Raw genomic sequence first — 15,411 nt, 5'->3', positions numbered from 1 at the left:
ATTTTTTCATGTTCTCTGTGCATATACATCTTCCTACTGTATTTTCCACTGCATGCATCTGATGAAGTGGGTTTTAGCTCACAAAAGCTTATGCTGAAATAAATTTGTTAGTCTCTAAGGTTCCACAAGTACTCCTTGTTTGTTTGTTTTTTTGCTGATCAGACTAACACGGCTACCCCTCTGAAACCTGTCACCACAATTTTAATCATCATGTCTATACTTTCCCTTAACCAGTTTGCTTTCCCATCAGCATTTATGCGTTCCAAAAGTGTTTGAATATTTTTATTGTTTGCTAATTGTTCTAAATCTTTTCATACCTATGACTGGGGTGTCACCAACACGTCCAACCATTTTGTTTGTGATGCCTCCAGTTGATGTTGCACAAACCATGTTACCTTCACAGTCTATAGCAACTGCACCCACTGTGTCATGAACCCTAAAACACAGAGAAAAAAATACTGTAACTCCAAGTTGAACAGCTGCATTGCCAGAAGCACCACCATACAATAACCATTTAGCACATAAAAATAACAGTTAGTACCTAAACAGAGCTTTTCGTCTTCAAAGAGCTATACAAACATTAACTAATTAATCCTCGTGATGTGCCTAGGAGGCAGGTAAGTAATATTAGCTCCTTTTTGTTCCCAAATGCAAAGACTATACTTGATTTGCTCAAGCCAAAGACAGAGTCAGTGTCAGAGTGTAGATTATAATTTTAGGAATACCTGGAAAGTTGTCTCATACACAGTTTACTAGACCACTAGATACAACAGAGATAGGAGCATATCTCCCTATTTTGCTATATGCACAATTTCAGGGGCTTTTTGACTCAAAGCTACATTAACCAAATATTTATACTAAATATTTATGTAAAAATTAGGTATAAAACATATTTATAAAATTTATTTAATAAAGTTAAATTTAATAAAATGTAAAATGTTAATTAAAATTAATAAAAAATAAAATATTATAAGGGAGGGGGTCTCCAATAATATCAGGACAAGTTATTGCTCTTACATACAAACATATTCATGCTTTTCTATTAACAAGTGTTCCACGATTATTTTCTTGCCCAACTGTCAGTAGTAACTATGCTTTAGTGAGATGGATATACTACGTCCTGAATTAGCACAATATCCCTCCTAACAAAATTGTTACTCACAACTACTTTCCTCTTCTATGGTGTCTTTCATAAAACAATCTCAAAGCACTTCACAAACATTAAGCCTCACAACTATACTATATGTGACATACATCAACAGGGTGTCAAGACAGGATACCTCACATTGAGTATTGACAAGGCAGTCCTCCTTTGAGCTTTTCTGCCTATAGGTAAGGCAAAAATGCCATTAGTAACAAAGGTGAGAGCTGAATTAACTTGCAAAAATTAAATAACTGTCCCTCAATGTTGTCCTTTTACACTATGGCAACGGACTTTCTTGGGTTTTGTTCTACTTTCTAGTTGTACACAAAATGTTGGCAATCTCTATGCATACTCAATCCAAATTGAAATTGTTCTGTATGATACAACACTAGTAAATGAGGATTACCCAACACTTACTGATATCCATGACAGCTGAGTGCACTCAGCATCTTCCAGACTCTAGCCCTATAAACAGAAGAAGGTTGCAGCTGTTTTTCTTTGCTGTGACCTTTTCTAGATGATTACACTAAATTTTAGATGTGAAATACTGGCCCTATTGAAGTAAACAGGTTTCTAGCTGACTGATCAGCTCCATATTCATTCTCTTTCTAAAACATGTGGGCAGCAAGGGATCATGGTGTTTTGTTCTTCTTATGTAGGATATTTAATACTCATTTTAAGCCAGTACAGTGTGTCTAGATATTCTGATGATGGGTAACTTATAAATGTTTTTAATAACAGTAAAATATAATATATTTTTGAATCCATTATTATTCAATTAATAACACTTTTCAATTACATGTACATTTTCAAAGTAAACCATATTCTTCTAATCTCCAATTGTTTCTTGCTACACTGATACATTAAGTTTATAATTAAAAATGAAAATGATCATTACAGAAAATAAATTGTTTGCAGAGAGGTGTTAAAATTGATTTTTGTTAGAGAAGCACACCAAACACATTCTAATAAAGCAGTCAGACTGGGATTGGATGCAAGTTCTGCAACTGGTACATTTAAAGATTAGCTCCCCTCCTCCACAAATAACCCCCTTGAGTTAATTTTAATTGCTAATTGACATCATTAAAAAGATGTGACCTTACCAGGCTCGTGATTCAGATCACGCATACTTTATATGAACTTTCATATTACTGCTAATGCATTACAAATGATTACCTTGTTCAATTTCTCAGAGGTTAAACAGACTTTTTCTTATACTCCACAAAGAAAAATAAACACCATGTAGACCTGACTTTGAGAAGGAAATGTGTTTTGGCATTCTCTTCCCAATTCTCTCTACAAGCATGAGGCTTTTTAACAGAAATTACTTCCTTGCAAACATATGTGAAATAGAAATTAATATATGCAATACACAGGTTCTCACCACCCTTGTTATTGTATCTGGCTTTTGAGCACATATTAGTATAGACAATGGTCCTGGTCACAGGCTGCAGCTAAAGAGCATACAGGTCAACTCAAAGAGTCAGAGGCAAATTTGAAAAGGAGTACTTGTGGCACCTTAGAGACTAACCAATTTATTTGAGCATGAGCTTTCGTGAGCTACAGCTCACTTCATCGGATGCATACCGTGGAAACTGCAGCAGACTTTATATACACACAGAGAATATGAAACAATAATCCACCTTTGAGCTCTTCTGACCCTGGGCCATATGTATGCCAGACTGGTTCCAAGTTGTCCCTGCAGTCTGCTCTAAGCAATGTTGGTTGCTAATTGCAATGACTACTGATGACTAGAACAGCTAGACATTGCTGGAGTCAGGCCCCCCTTTTCCACAGCAACAGCTTGTATGTTAATCACAGGAAGAGGAGGTGGTGTAGTCACCATTAGATCAATTCTATGTCCTCAGAGGATCCCTCTACACAGGAGTGATCCTTCCCTTCCCAGCGTTGCCAGTTGTAGGGCTACTTTGCATCAGCGGAGAGAAGCAAAGTTGCCCTGACACAGGGAAGAATCTATGCTACTAATTTGATTCTAAGGAACATGCTCATTTATGAAATGTTTATTTATATTTGTTTATACTATATACCCAGTATTATATAAACATTAATATAAAAATGTTGTATAATAAATATTAATGTATACGGCAAATTATTTATAATATTTTATGATGTTCCTGGCTTAATAGGGCAATCTCTATTAGTGCTTACAACAGTTGTGCATTTGTAGCCTGGTACATCAAATTAGGATATATACTTAAGCATGAAAATGATTTCTATAGAGAAGGCTGAGAATGAACTGTGAAAGCAGAGAGGACTGGGAGCTTTTAAAATATACAGATTCGGAGGCAACAAAGAAACTCATGTAGTTTACATTGACAGAAGCTAAAAATATAATTTTTATGACACTTTTCAATAAAGCTTTCAAAAATACACACTTTGTACAACCAAATGATCACTTAGAGTGGAATGATTTGTATCCCTTTTGAATTAAAATGAGCACCCAATTGATTTGTGCTTGTTATTTGCACTCTGCCTTTCTCTGCGGTCATTCCATATCAGCTCAGCTAAAAGCCCAGACTAGAAGATAACTATGTGCTCCTTGATTCTGTACGAAGTATAAATTTCATTTTTTAAAAAACACATTCTTGGCTATTAAAACTAGTGTTTTGTGAAAATTACATTATTACTTCCTTAGCCTTAACAGAGAAACAGCTTTTTACTACCTGACTAAACATTTGACATTTTGAAAGGTAAGTGCTATGCTATGTCATAAATAACATCTTTAGGTCTGGACAATACTATTCAAATCAAAGCAAAAGGGTTGAACAAAAAAAATCACCTCAATTCAAGGACAAAATAAAAGACAGTTGACTAGAAAAGTCTTTCCACAGCTTGTGTTAGCGATAGGGTCTTCAGGGGAAGATTTGTCTGCACCAAGGAGGATCAAATCACCTGTCAGGTTTCTGAAGGGACACATCAATCAGATCTGACATGTTGCCGATTGCTCCATTAAATCACCACTGTGGTCTTGATTTGTCTCATCAGGTCAGATGATTTTTTTTAAAGGCTTGAGATGGTAAGCTGCTTTTCAAATTTTCTGATTGAAGCCTCTTCAAATAAATCTGTGTTTTGCATTGAACTAACCTAATGGACCATAAAGCTCCATCCTAATAACAAGATATTTTAGAGTAGACACTGCACTCCTGTTAGGCATGCCAAGTAAGGGAGTGTGGGATTGGGGGGAGGGAGGGAAGGTGTATAAAAAGCTACCTTGCATGTTTGAGAAAAAAGTTATTTTCCACAGGTTTACTGTTACTAGGTAAGGTCAGAGGAAACAAAAACAAAACAAAACAAAAAAACAATCTCTGGAGAGTCCTGGGGCTTACAATATGCAGTAATTCCCCTCTTACAAAGTAGCTTTCTGTGGCTTTGAGCTGTATATCACATTATTTCATTACATTCATGGATCATCTATTAATATTTTGTACATGCACTCAAAGTTTTGGGTTTATGAATTTTTAATAAATTTAAATAAATGAATAAATTAAATGACCAATACTTTAAATATTTTGTGCCTCACTTTATGTACAGGCATGGCATATGCTTTACATTACATAGTTACTGAGCCAGTGTTGGCGCTCAGGGCAGCAATTAGTCTTTTACATTCCTCTCTGTCATTTGCTGTTGCTTTCTTCTGCTCAGTGGTGCTGAGATCAGCTGTTCTGCCCTCCCTATTAAGGGTTCTTCTTAAGGATTCTCTTGAATGCTCTTGTTTCCTCATACCAGTTGGTTTCCACTCGACAGCATCATGTGGGAATCTGTGTATTGTACATGCCCCAAATATGTCCAGTACTTCTTTCTGTTTCTGGTGGAAAGAACTTTTTTATTGGTAATGAAGTCTTTCGAACCAATGATCATAATTTTTCATAAGCACTGGTTTTTGAAGGCATCTATTTCTTTGACTAACATCTTAGTAGATCTTCAGATCTCACAGCCATATGTTAGCACTGAGATTACATTTGAATTGAAAATTCTCAGTTTTGTTCCGATTCTGATTGTTCCATGTATCTTTGATTTCTACATTATTAAGTTTAGTAAATGCTGTGGATGCCTTTCCTATCCTTGACGTCACTTCCTTCTTAAGGTTTCCATTGGCCAACCTGGTGCTGCTCAGGTAGATGAGCTGTTCTATTTCTTGATATTTTTGCCTTCTAATGTGATTATTCCTGCTTGATGGTTTCAAGAATGTTGGCTTTAGCATAACTAATTCTGAACTCTGCGGGGCCTGCTTTTTTTGCTTGGTTGTCTTTGTTGGTAATTTTTCATAGTATTTTCACATACCAAATTTAAAGGGCCAATTTCATACCTGGTATAACCCCATGAAGATTATTGGGGTTATTACAGGGTTGCTTTTAGCCTCTTGTGTTTGTAAAGTTGAGAACAAAATTGTGAACCTATACCTCTTGACCCTAAGTGAGCTAGAAGCTCTGTGAGTATAGTCTTATTATGCTATTTCACCACTCCTGCTTTCATGCTCACCTAGAATAAGGAAACACAAAATCATGGAAGATTTTCAAAATTGGGTGCCTAAAGTTAGGCTCCTAAAATGGTACTTAGACACTTAAAAGAAATGCCCAAATTTTCTATATAATTCCAGGTCCTCTTTCTCCTCCATTTCAATCTTATCGACATCATTTTGGGGCAGGGGCTAAGCCTGAGTCCCATATCCCCCAACTATTGATTATGGGAGTGTTTCAGAAGGTGAATGAGTACTGGCATTTGGGAGTTGCATCCCTTTAGTAATGTTAGTGAGTTAACATTTTCATGCCTGTTAAATGAAATTTTTCTTTCTCAGTGAAAATCAACAAAGAATTTTCTAGTTTCTCCAGGCTGAATGGCTTGGCATGAGTTTAGCTATAATCCATGGAGAATTTTAAGTTTAAGAAAAAGATTAAGGATGCTATACATTCGTTCGACATGTTGTCAAGGTTCCTTCCCCACTCTGAACTCTAGGGTACAGATGTGGGGACCTGCATGAAAACCTCCTAAGCTTACTTTTACCAGCTTAGGTTAAAACTTCCCCAAGGTACAAAATTATTTTACCCTTGGATTTTCACTGCCACCACCAAACTTTATCTGGGTTTACTGGGAAACATAGTTTGGACACATCTTTCCCCCCAAAATCCTCCCAACCCTTGCACCCCACTTCCTGGGGAAGGTTTGGTAAAAATCCTCACCAATTTGCATAGGTGACCACAGACCCAAACCCTTGGATCTTAGAACAATGAAAAAGCATTCAGTTTCCTTACAAGAAGACTTTTAATAGAAGTAAAGGAATCACCTCTGTAAAATCAGGATGGTAGATACCTTACAGGGTAATTAGATTCAAAACATAGACAATCCCTCTACGCAAAATCTTAAGTTACAAAAAAGACACACAGACAGGAATATTCATTCTATTCAGCACAGTTATTTTCTCAGCCATTTAAAGAAATCATAATCTAACACATACCTAGCTAGATTACTTACTAAGTTCTAAGACTCCATTCCTGTTCTGTCCCTGGCCAAAGCATCACACATACAGACACAGACCCTTTGTTTTTCTCCCTCCTCCCAGCTTTTGAAAGTATCTTGTCTCCTCATTGGTCATTTTGGTCAGGTGCCACCGAGGTTACCTTTAGCTTCTTAACCCTTTACAGGTAAGAGGATTTTTCCTCTGGCCAGGAGGTATTTTAAAGGGGTTTACGCTTCCCTTTATATTTATGACACATGTATGTTCTTAATTGTGCACTGAACTTTCCATGGGACTATTCTTCCACCCAACATGTGTAAACTTTTATAAAGGAACATAGTCTGCAACTGACCAGTAAGTGGCACACTTACAGCTGTGGCTATCAGGCACCCAGACATTTGATTTTAAATTTGCTACCTAATCTGCTCTAGGTGAGGATGGGAAGTCACAGATCTATTGCTATTACATATGAAGTGTTACCCAGGGTTCTTTCAAACCAAAGCTCTTGGTAACTTTTACTCTGTGCAAGGTGGTGTCAGGAAATAAATCAAGGGAGACACAGCCGTTTGACCGATAGACAGCTGGCACAAACAGGACAACGCAAGAGTGCTTTCACTTAAAGCTAAACTTTACTTAGTCTCAAGCACTAACACACGTCCGCAACAGGTTAGTAAAACTCCTCCAACCCTCAATAATTACTGAAGCTGAGTGTGGCCTTCGAGTGGCACCATAATAGGCTTCTGCTGGCCAAGCTTCTGTCTGCCAGTGGGGACCACAAGATGGATCCAGAGGGAGCATCCCTGAAGAATCCCTTTCTGAGAAGACCGGTTACCTCAAACTTTTCCCCTTATTTATACATTAGTAACGTAATGACATATCTCTTAAAATAAACTTGCTAAGCAAGCAGTTTTTAAAGATCAAGCAAGAGATTTCCGTATGGTCATCAGTTTACCAGATATGTTGTTTTTTTTCCAGAGTGTCCATACCTTGGGGCCCTGTCAAGGTTCCTTCCCCTCTCTGAACTCTAGGGTACAGATGTGGGGACCTGCATGAAAGACCCCCTAAGATTATTCTTACCAGCTTGGGTTAAAAACTTCCCCAAGGTACAAAATTTGCCTTGTCCTTGAACCCTATGCTGCCACCACCAAGCGTTTTAAACAAAGAACAGGGAAAGAGACCACTTGGAGACGTCTTCCCCCAAAATATCGCCCCAAGCCCTACACCCCCTTTCCTGGGGGAGGCTTGATAATAATATCCTCACCAATTGGTACAGGTGAACCCAGACCCAAACCCTTGGATCTTAAGAACAGTGAAAAATCAATCAGGTTCTTAAAAGAAGAATTTTATTTCAAGAAAAGGTAAAAGAATAACTTCTGCAAAATCAGGATGGTAAATACTTTACAGGGTAATCAGATTCAAAACATAGAGAATCCCTCTAGGCAAAACCTTAAGTTACAAAAAGACACAAAAACAGGAATACACATTCCCTCCAGCACAGCTTATTTTACAAGCCATTAAACAAAAGAAAATCTAACACATTTTCTAGCTAGATTACTTACTAACTTTACAGGAGTTGGAAGGCTTGCATTCCTGATCTGTTCCTGGCAAAAGCATTGCACAGACAGACAAAAATCCTTTGTCCCCCCTCGCTCCAGATTTGAAAGTATCTTGTCTCCTCATTGGTCATTTTGGGTCAGGTGCCAGCAAGGTTACCTTAGCTTCTTAACCCTTTACAGATGAAAGGGTTTTGCCTCTGGCCAGGAGGGATTTTATAGCACTGTATACAGAAAGATGGTTACCCTTCCTTTTATATTTATGACAGGCCCTGACAAACATTCCTGGGGGCACATATAGACAGACTTCCTGTTTTTCTAAAATACATAGATCAGCAATTTCAACATTCTTAGCAGGAAAGATGTGGGGTCAAGCTGCTTTGTCTGTGGCATCCAACCTCCCCTCCTCTCGTGGCGTGGTTAAGCTGAGGCCGCTGCATGACCAATTTACGATCTGCTGAATTGGCTACTTTTAGCAATAAGCCAGAGTGGTTCAGTACAGCCTGCTAACTTGACTACTATTACCAATAAACAACAGTGCTTTTAGGCACTTTACTGGTTTGCCAAAATCTCCCCATACTCCACAAACTCCACATGTGCTATTGCACCCACACACTTTATAATGCAGCATTTGATTCATTTTAGTCCAAAGAAAGGGGGAGAAGATATGGATTTTTGTTTGGAGTACCCTTTACCTCTACACATGCAGGGGGAAGGGCAGGTGTGATGGAATATGCCCCTGTACTCACACCCTAATCTTTGTAAAAGGTATGACTTGTAAGGTATCATCTGAAAACTCATAATTTGCAGGTCGGTATTGTCCTGATAAAATATGTGTGGCAACATTATATGTGACATCATAAGAGTCTCCTGTATGATGTTATTAACATATGTTCCAAACCCCACAGCCCTGTCCAAGTGGAAGTTGGCAAACAGGTCTGTCCTAAACAAAGGAATGTGTGCTTACCTTAATCTGTATTTAAGCAGTAAATTAAGTCATCCAGCAGGGAAGGAAATCAAAGAAAGTTCAAACAGGTGAAGAAAACCCAGCAGCGAACATCCTTCCATCCTTCCACACAGACTCATTGTCTTTTCTCAGCTGGAAATGTTTTTCAAGAGGGTAAAACACACCCTATGGGACCCACTCCCTCTTTCTTCCTGCCCACCTCATTCTCTGTACTTGAGAAGATAAAAGGAAACAGCCATTGGACTCTTGTACAAAGATTGACCTGAAAGTCTGGTCAATATTCTGATGGAGCATGTGGTGAGAATTTGCTTTGCAGCTAAGATAATTTCTTAAGTAGACACTAGTAAGTTTTTTATCTTTATTTTTCTAGTTACCATTTCAGACTTTTATGACTCATTACTTATATTCACTTAAAATCTCTCTCTTTGTAGTTAATAAACTTGTTTTATTGTTTTATCTCATTCAGTGTGTTTAAGTTGAAGGGTCTGGTAACTATGTAAGGTAATGAACTGGCATATTATTCCCTTCAAGGAATAACTGACTTAATTTATTTGTACTTTCCAGGAGAGGGCTAGGCAGTTCAGGAAATACATTTCTGGGTCAGCCGGCAGCATAACCAAGGCTGGTAAGAGCCATGGTGTAGCTGGTAGCCTGCAGTTACACACAGACACTCAAGGTGTGACTTACATGTTGGAAGGTTGTTTGTGAGAGGCCCAGGTGGGAGCTACTACAACAAGGCATTGTAAGGCACTCAATCTTGCAGGGCTGGGGTGACACAGCCCCCCATCTGAATTGTGCCCAAGTATGTCACAGTGGGGCAACTCAGCTAGAAGGGCCCAGAAACATTCAGAAGTAGGGTGGGGCAGTTACTAGACATGCTCAATAGCTGTTTGGTGAAGCTGTATAGGAAAGTTTCTTTGTGAACAAGGAGTGTTGCAACTCTCGCACATTCGCTATATGAGAGTTGAGCCAATCAGAGTTCAGGGATGGAGGAATATAAATATAGAATTTAAAGACAACCCTGTGGACTCAGTGTCTAATTGATGCAGGACTAAGAACAGTGTCTGCTGAGAGGGCTGCATTCCAGTCAGTGTACTACTTTGGACACAGGTGAGTGCCATTCCACCTTTATTTACTAGGGACGCTCCCCAATGGAATAATGTTTGGTCCACCACTGTGTGTTTTATGGATTTACAAGAGAGAGGGAGGGAAGCATTTGTTATATCTAAAGACTACTGAGCCTCTAAATCTTACATTTAGCTATCTGCTATCTGCTCTAAACTTGGATTCTGCCTCGTTTAAAAAGAGAACTAGGGAGAGCTAATTGAGGTGAGGGTATGTAAATCATCTTACTTAGCTGGGCTTATGGGAAAAAGATAGTGCTATGTAGAATGAGATCTTATTGAGATCTAGAGAATAGATATTCAAATGCTGATCCCAGAATCTGTACTACTTTGGGATACTGACTACAGATAACTGTTTCACCAGTAACTGAGGACTAGTCAATAATTAACCAAAGGCTGGAATGTTGGTAGCTGTGTAGACCCCAGAAGATCTGTTTGCTGACAAGGTTCTGAAGAGTTTGGAAAAGAAATGAGAGGTTGCCACTCTTCTTGAGCTCTAAAGTGTCCAGGTGACACGTTACATATTATGGTTACTCTACAAAGACTTAGATATCATTTCTAAAAGAAGGTCAAAGGGGAATGTGTTTATATGTGTGTGCTAAAGTACAGAAATATAAATGTTATGTCCAAACCTTATATTTAAATGTATATAATAGCAACAAAGTGGGGAAGTCTGTATAAGAACCACCAGTAGATTTACTGCCTAACAAATTTTGTTTAAAAGTTATTCATGATTTTCAAAGAACTTTTTACATTTTTGTGTGTGCATTAAATGTAGTGTGTTTACTAAGAAAATGAATAGAACTTTTTCTCTGAAGTTTCCTGGGAACTATTAACACCTTCATACAGGATTCTACCTATAATAGCCCCAGGGTTTTAATTCTGCGTAATACTTTCTGAAAAATCTGAAAAGACAGAACTCTGGGCTGTGCCTCAGCAAAGAGTTAACCTGAGGTGCAGGAAGAAGGGGAGTGTGTGACACCCAAGTACCCCTGTATTCACACCCTACCACATGTTATCATAATATTTGTACAAAATATTCCATGTGAGGTATCATTAGAAACTAAAAACTCATTGTGTGTGATGTGTATTGAGTTATGAATATATGCTGGAATTTTGACTGAAGTATGTGTAAACCAAGTATGTCAGTGGGAGATGTTAAACAGGCCTATCTTAATGTGTATTTGATTCTTTGACCCTATCCTGATATTCAGGCAAAGACAACAAAGATCCATATTAACATATAAGCAGAAACAGGACCATCAAGGCAGCAGGGGAAAGAGGTGGTAAGAAACAGACAATTTGTAAAAACAACGAGGAGTCCTTGTGGCACCGCAGAGACTAACAAATGTATTTGAGCATAAGCTTTCGTGGGCTAAAACCCACTTCATCAGATGCAAGGAATGAAAAATACAGTAAGCAGTTTGTATATGAAAAGATGGGAGTTTCCTTACCAAGTGGGGGGTCAGTGCTAACGAGGACAATTCAGTTAAGGTGGAAGTGGCCTATTCTCAACAGTTGATTACTTTTGTAGTGCTAATGAGGCCAATACAATCAAGGTGGACATTGCCAATTTCCAACAGTTGACAAGAAGGTGTGAGTATCAGCAGAGGGAAAATTACTTTTTGTAGTGACCCATCCACTCCCAGTTTTTATTCAGGCCTAATTTGATGGTGTCCAGTTTGCAAATTAATTCCAGTTCTGCAGTTTCTTGTTGAAGTCTGTTTTTGTAGGGTTTTTTTGTTGAAGAATTGCTAGGTGTTTCAGAGGGAATGAACAGAACAGGCAATCATTGAGTGATCCATCCCCTGTCGCCCATGCCCAGCTTCTGGCAAACAGAGGCTAGGGACACCATTCCTGCCCATCTTGCCTAATAACCATTGATGGACCTATCCTTCATGAATTTATCTAGTTCTTTTTTGAACTCTGTTATAGTCTTAGCCTTCAAAATATCCTCTGGCCTTAGTTGACTCTTTTCCAAGATGAAAAGTCCCAGCGTTATTAATCTCTCTTCATAAGGAAGCCGTTCCATATCCCTAATAATTTTTGTTGCCCTTTTCTGAACCTTTTCCAATTACAGTATATTTTTTTTGAGATGGAGTGACCACATCTGCACACAGTATTCAAGATGCGGGTGTACCATGGGTTCATATACAGGCAATATCATATGGAGCTTCCGTCCACACTAGATTCCATGTCACCTTCCTCACAGCTTGAATAAATGTTACTCTAAGATAAACCTCCAGATGAATCCATTTCAAAAGGTTACTTGTTTATAAAGATGGGGTTCTGAACCTCAAGTGATAAGCAATTGAATCAACTGACTGTATACAATATTACTATATTATAAGAGTGTATAGAGGGAGATCTTTTCTGAAAGCTAATAGTGATTAACATAATTGTGAAATGTATGTATTGACAATATGTAAGGAATTATGGATACTCATTGATATTAGATTGTGCGGTCTGGCCAGACCAGAGGGAATGGCATAGCTATCTACTGTCCCCTATGTAAATTAAAAATGGGGGAAACAGAAACAATGGGAAGCCGCATTTACATAGAAATCATACAGGTGGATGGGATGCCCACAGAGAGGGAATAACAGCATGAGGTCATCCTGCCACTTGAAACAAGTTCATTGAACTTTGGGAAATATAAACAAAGACTGAAGCCATCTTTGGTATCCATCACTAGACAGAAACCAAGTGAGAAAGATGGGTCTTTCAATGAAAAGGTGGAGGGCTGAAGTCTCTGGAACTGAATATAGGTGAGAAACCTGCTTAGGTAAAGATTTTTCATTAAAGATGACAAGGGAAACCAGCACCTTGTACTTTTGTGGAAGGTACCAACTGAAGGAAAATGAGTCATGGGCTGGGAAGAGGAATAGCTGATGAAAGAAACCATCTTGAACAAAGCCTGTACCTTGCTAGATTAAGTTTTAGACTTTTACATGTGTGTTTTCACTTTTATTTGATGTAACCCCATGGCCTCTTATTAACCAAATATGTTTTATTTTACCATAAACCTAGTTAGTGCTGTGTTTAAAGGGAAGAGTATATTTACCCCAGTTAAGCTAATAAGTTGTGATGTGGTTTTATGGCTTTAGAGGAACAAATTAACAATATTATTTCTCTGAACTGTCCAGAAGATGGCTAGACATGGCAGAACACACAGTTTTTGGAAAATCTGGGACTGGGAGTTTTTTGGGGTCACTCTGCAAGCAGTAACCATGGCTGGTGGAAACCACTGTGAGGCTGTAGACAGGCTGCTGGGGTCAGAGCTGCTGACACGAGGCTGTCTAGCACACAGACACTCAGAGAGCAACCTGAATGATGGTGGCTTGTTGTGAATTGCCCATGTTGGGTGTGACAGCAGCACAGCATTGTGAGACACCCAGGTTACAGGGTAGGCAGTGACAACCCCTCACCGGTCTGAATTATACCCCACACCATGACCAAGTGTAACAGAGGTATGTGTAATACTATCTCAGCATCTGTTATACTAATAATATTGGTCTTCTTCCACAACACTTGGAGTTGGTATTATTTGCAATTAAGATCTTGAATCGCAAGAGCGGCTAATCATCTACATCGCACATTGTGTAGAATGGAAATTTTTGGTGATCAGCATTTTTCAGGGGTCTGGGGTTATCCCACTTCCCCATCATGCAAAAACCCACAGGAGGGGCTTGTAAGGGAAAAAACCTCCACATTATCCTGCCTGCCTTGTGAACTTTTCCTGTATAAAATTGAAGCACATATAGGAAACTGATTTGAATAAACAAACTACTGAACAACAAAAAGGATGTGGCTTAAGAATTATTACAATCTAACCAAAAAGGTAGTTTACTCCAGGGATGAATTGGGCTATGATATTTGCAGAAAGATTGATTGCTATAAATATGTAAGTTCGCTCTCACTTCTGATATGCATCACTGAAAAATGGACGTGTTTTTGTGACATTATCCCTGAAATGCTGAGATTGTTAGAACTTTACTATAAATCTGGGTAAGTTTGTGCACTTGTAGTGCTTTTATCTTGAGCTTTCATGGTTTTAAGATGTCTTTCAAATTTTAAATTATTTGATTTTCACTTGAGGTTTGTTTGGAATTCACTTTTGATGTCAACACTTTTATTATACCATTTGAGTTAAACTCACTCTAAGGAATTAAGCCATCACTTTGGTATTTTAATCCTTATGCATCATTTCTTGATGGATGTTTAAATGGAATAGGAAAAAATATTTGAAAAGACAGTAGCTGTGCTTCACTTTGACTTTTGAGTTGCTGGTGTTGTTGTATTGCACAGAAGGTGGCAATATAAAAAAAAAAACTCTTTTCAAATCCAAACTGCACAAATAATATCCATCTCAGAGCTTTACCCAGTGGACAAAAAGGAAAATAAATCTGTATTTTAAAAGTACAGCATTATTTAAAAAAAACTCTGGGAAACATTTTGAGCATCCTAAATGGGAAGTTAGAGACACTATTTCATTATTATTGATGGGGATTTTACATGTCCTCTTCTGAAAGATAGTAGTTTTTTTTATTTTCAAGCACCATCATTGATACACACAATGGGACACTATATACTACTTTCTTTTAAGGAGATACAATAAAATGAAAGCTTCAATAGGGCTTGTCAAGCTGCCTGCACTAACTCATGAGTGTGAGTACCAACCTCAGGGCAGACTGTTATGAACAAGGGCACAAACCCCAAATTGGCTGTGAGTTCTATACTTAGATTTCACCAACCAATTATCAAGTGTAAACTCCTCAGCTGCTATAACAGCCTCAACATGGAGTCACAGAGAGTTCCCTTGAGTACTCTGATCTGTCTAGCCACTCAGGTGAGCCTACCTTTGTGATACATGGTCCCATACACCAGTGGTTCTCAACTTTTTCAGACTACTGTACCCCTTTCAGGAGACTTATTTGTCTTGCTTATCCCAAGTTTCACCTCACTTAAAAACTACTCGCTTACAAAATCAGACATAAAAATACACGTTCACAGCAGAATATTGCTGAAAAATTGCTTACTTTCTCATTTTTACCATACAATTATAAAATAAATTAATTGGAATATAAATATTGTACTTACATTTCAGAGTATAGTATATAGAGCAGCATAAACAAATTGTATGAAATTTT

At 38.2% G+C, this 15,411-nt stretch overlaps 1 protein-coding gene across 9 annotated transcripts in view; it reads right to left on the bottom strand.

Annotated features, from left to right (window-relative positions):
* LOC125634449 (isoaspartyl peptidase/L-asparaginase) overlaps positions 1 to 15,411 on the bottom strand; it is a 258,209-nt gene that overhangs the window by 48,042 nt on the left and 194,756 nt on the right. For all 9 annotated transcript variants that reach the window (XR_012667582.1, XR_012667583.1, XR_012667584.1 and 6 more), the window contains exon 5: positions 318 to 436. Coding sequence is in view for 5 of the 9 variants with exons in the window: in XM_075126503.1 (XP_074982604.1) it covers positions 318 to 436 (119 nt within the window). In the remaining 4 variants the exon portion in view is untranslated. The remainder of the gene's footprint in view (positions 1 to 317; positions 437 to 15,411) is intronic.

The sequence above is a fragment of the Caretta caretta genome, chromosome 3, assembly GCF_965140235.1.
Source record: "Caretta caretta isolate rCarCar2 chromosome 3, rCarCar1.hap1, whole genome shotgun sequence".
NCBI classification, from domain to species: domain Eukaryota; kingdom Metazoa; phylum Chordata; order Testudines; family Cheloniidae; genus Caretta; species Caretta caretta.
The sequence above is the reverse complement of the archived record's forward strand: the minus strand, read 5'-3'. Positions and strand labels throughout refer to the sequence as shown.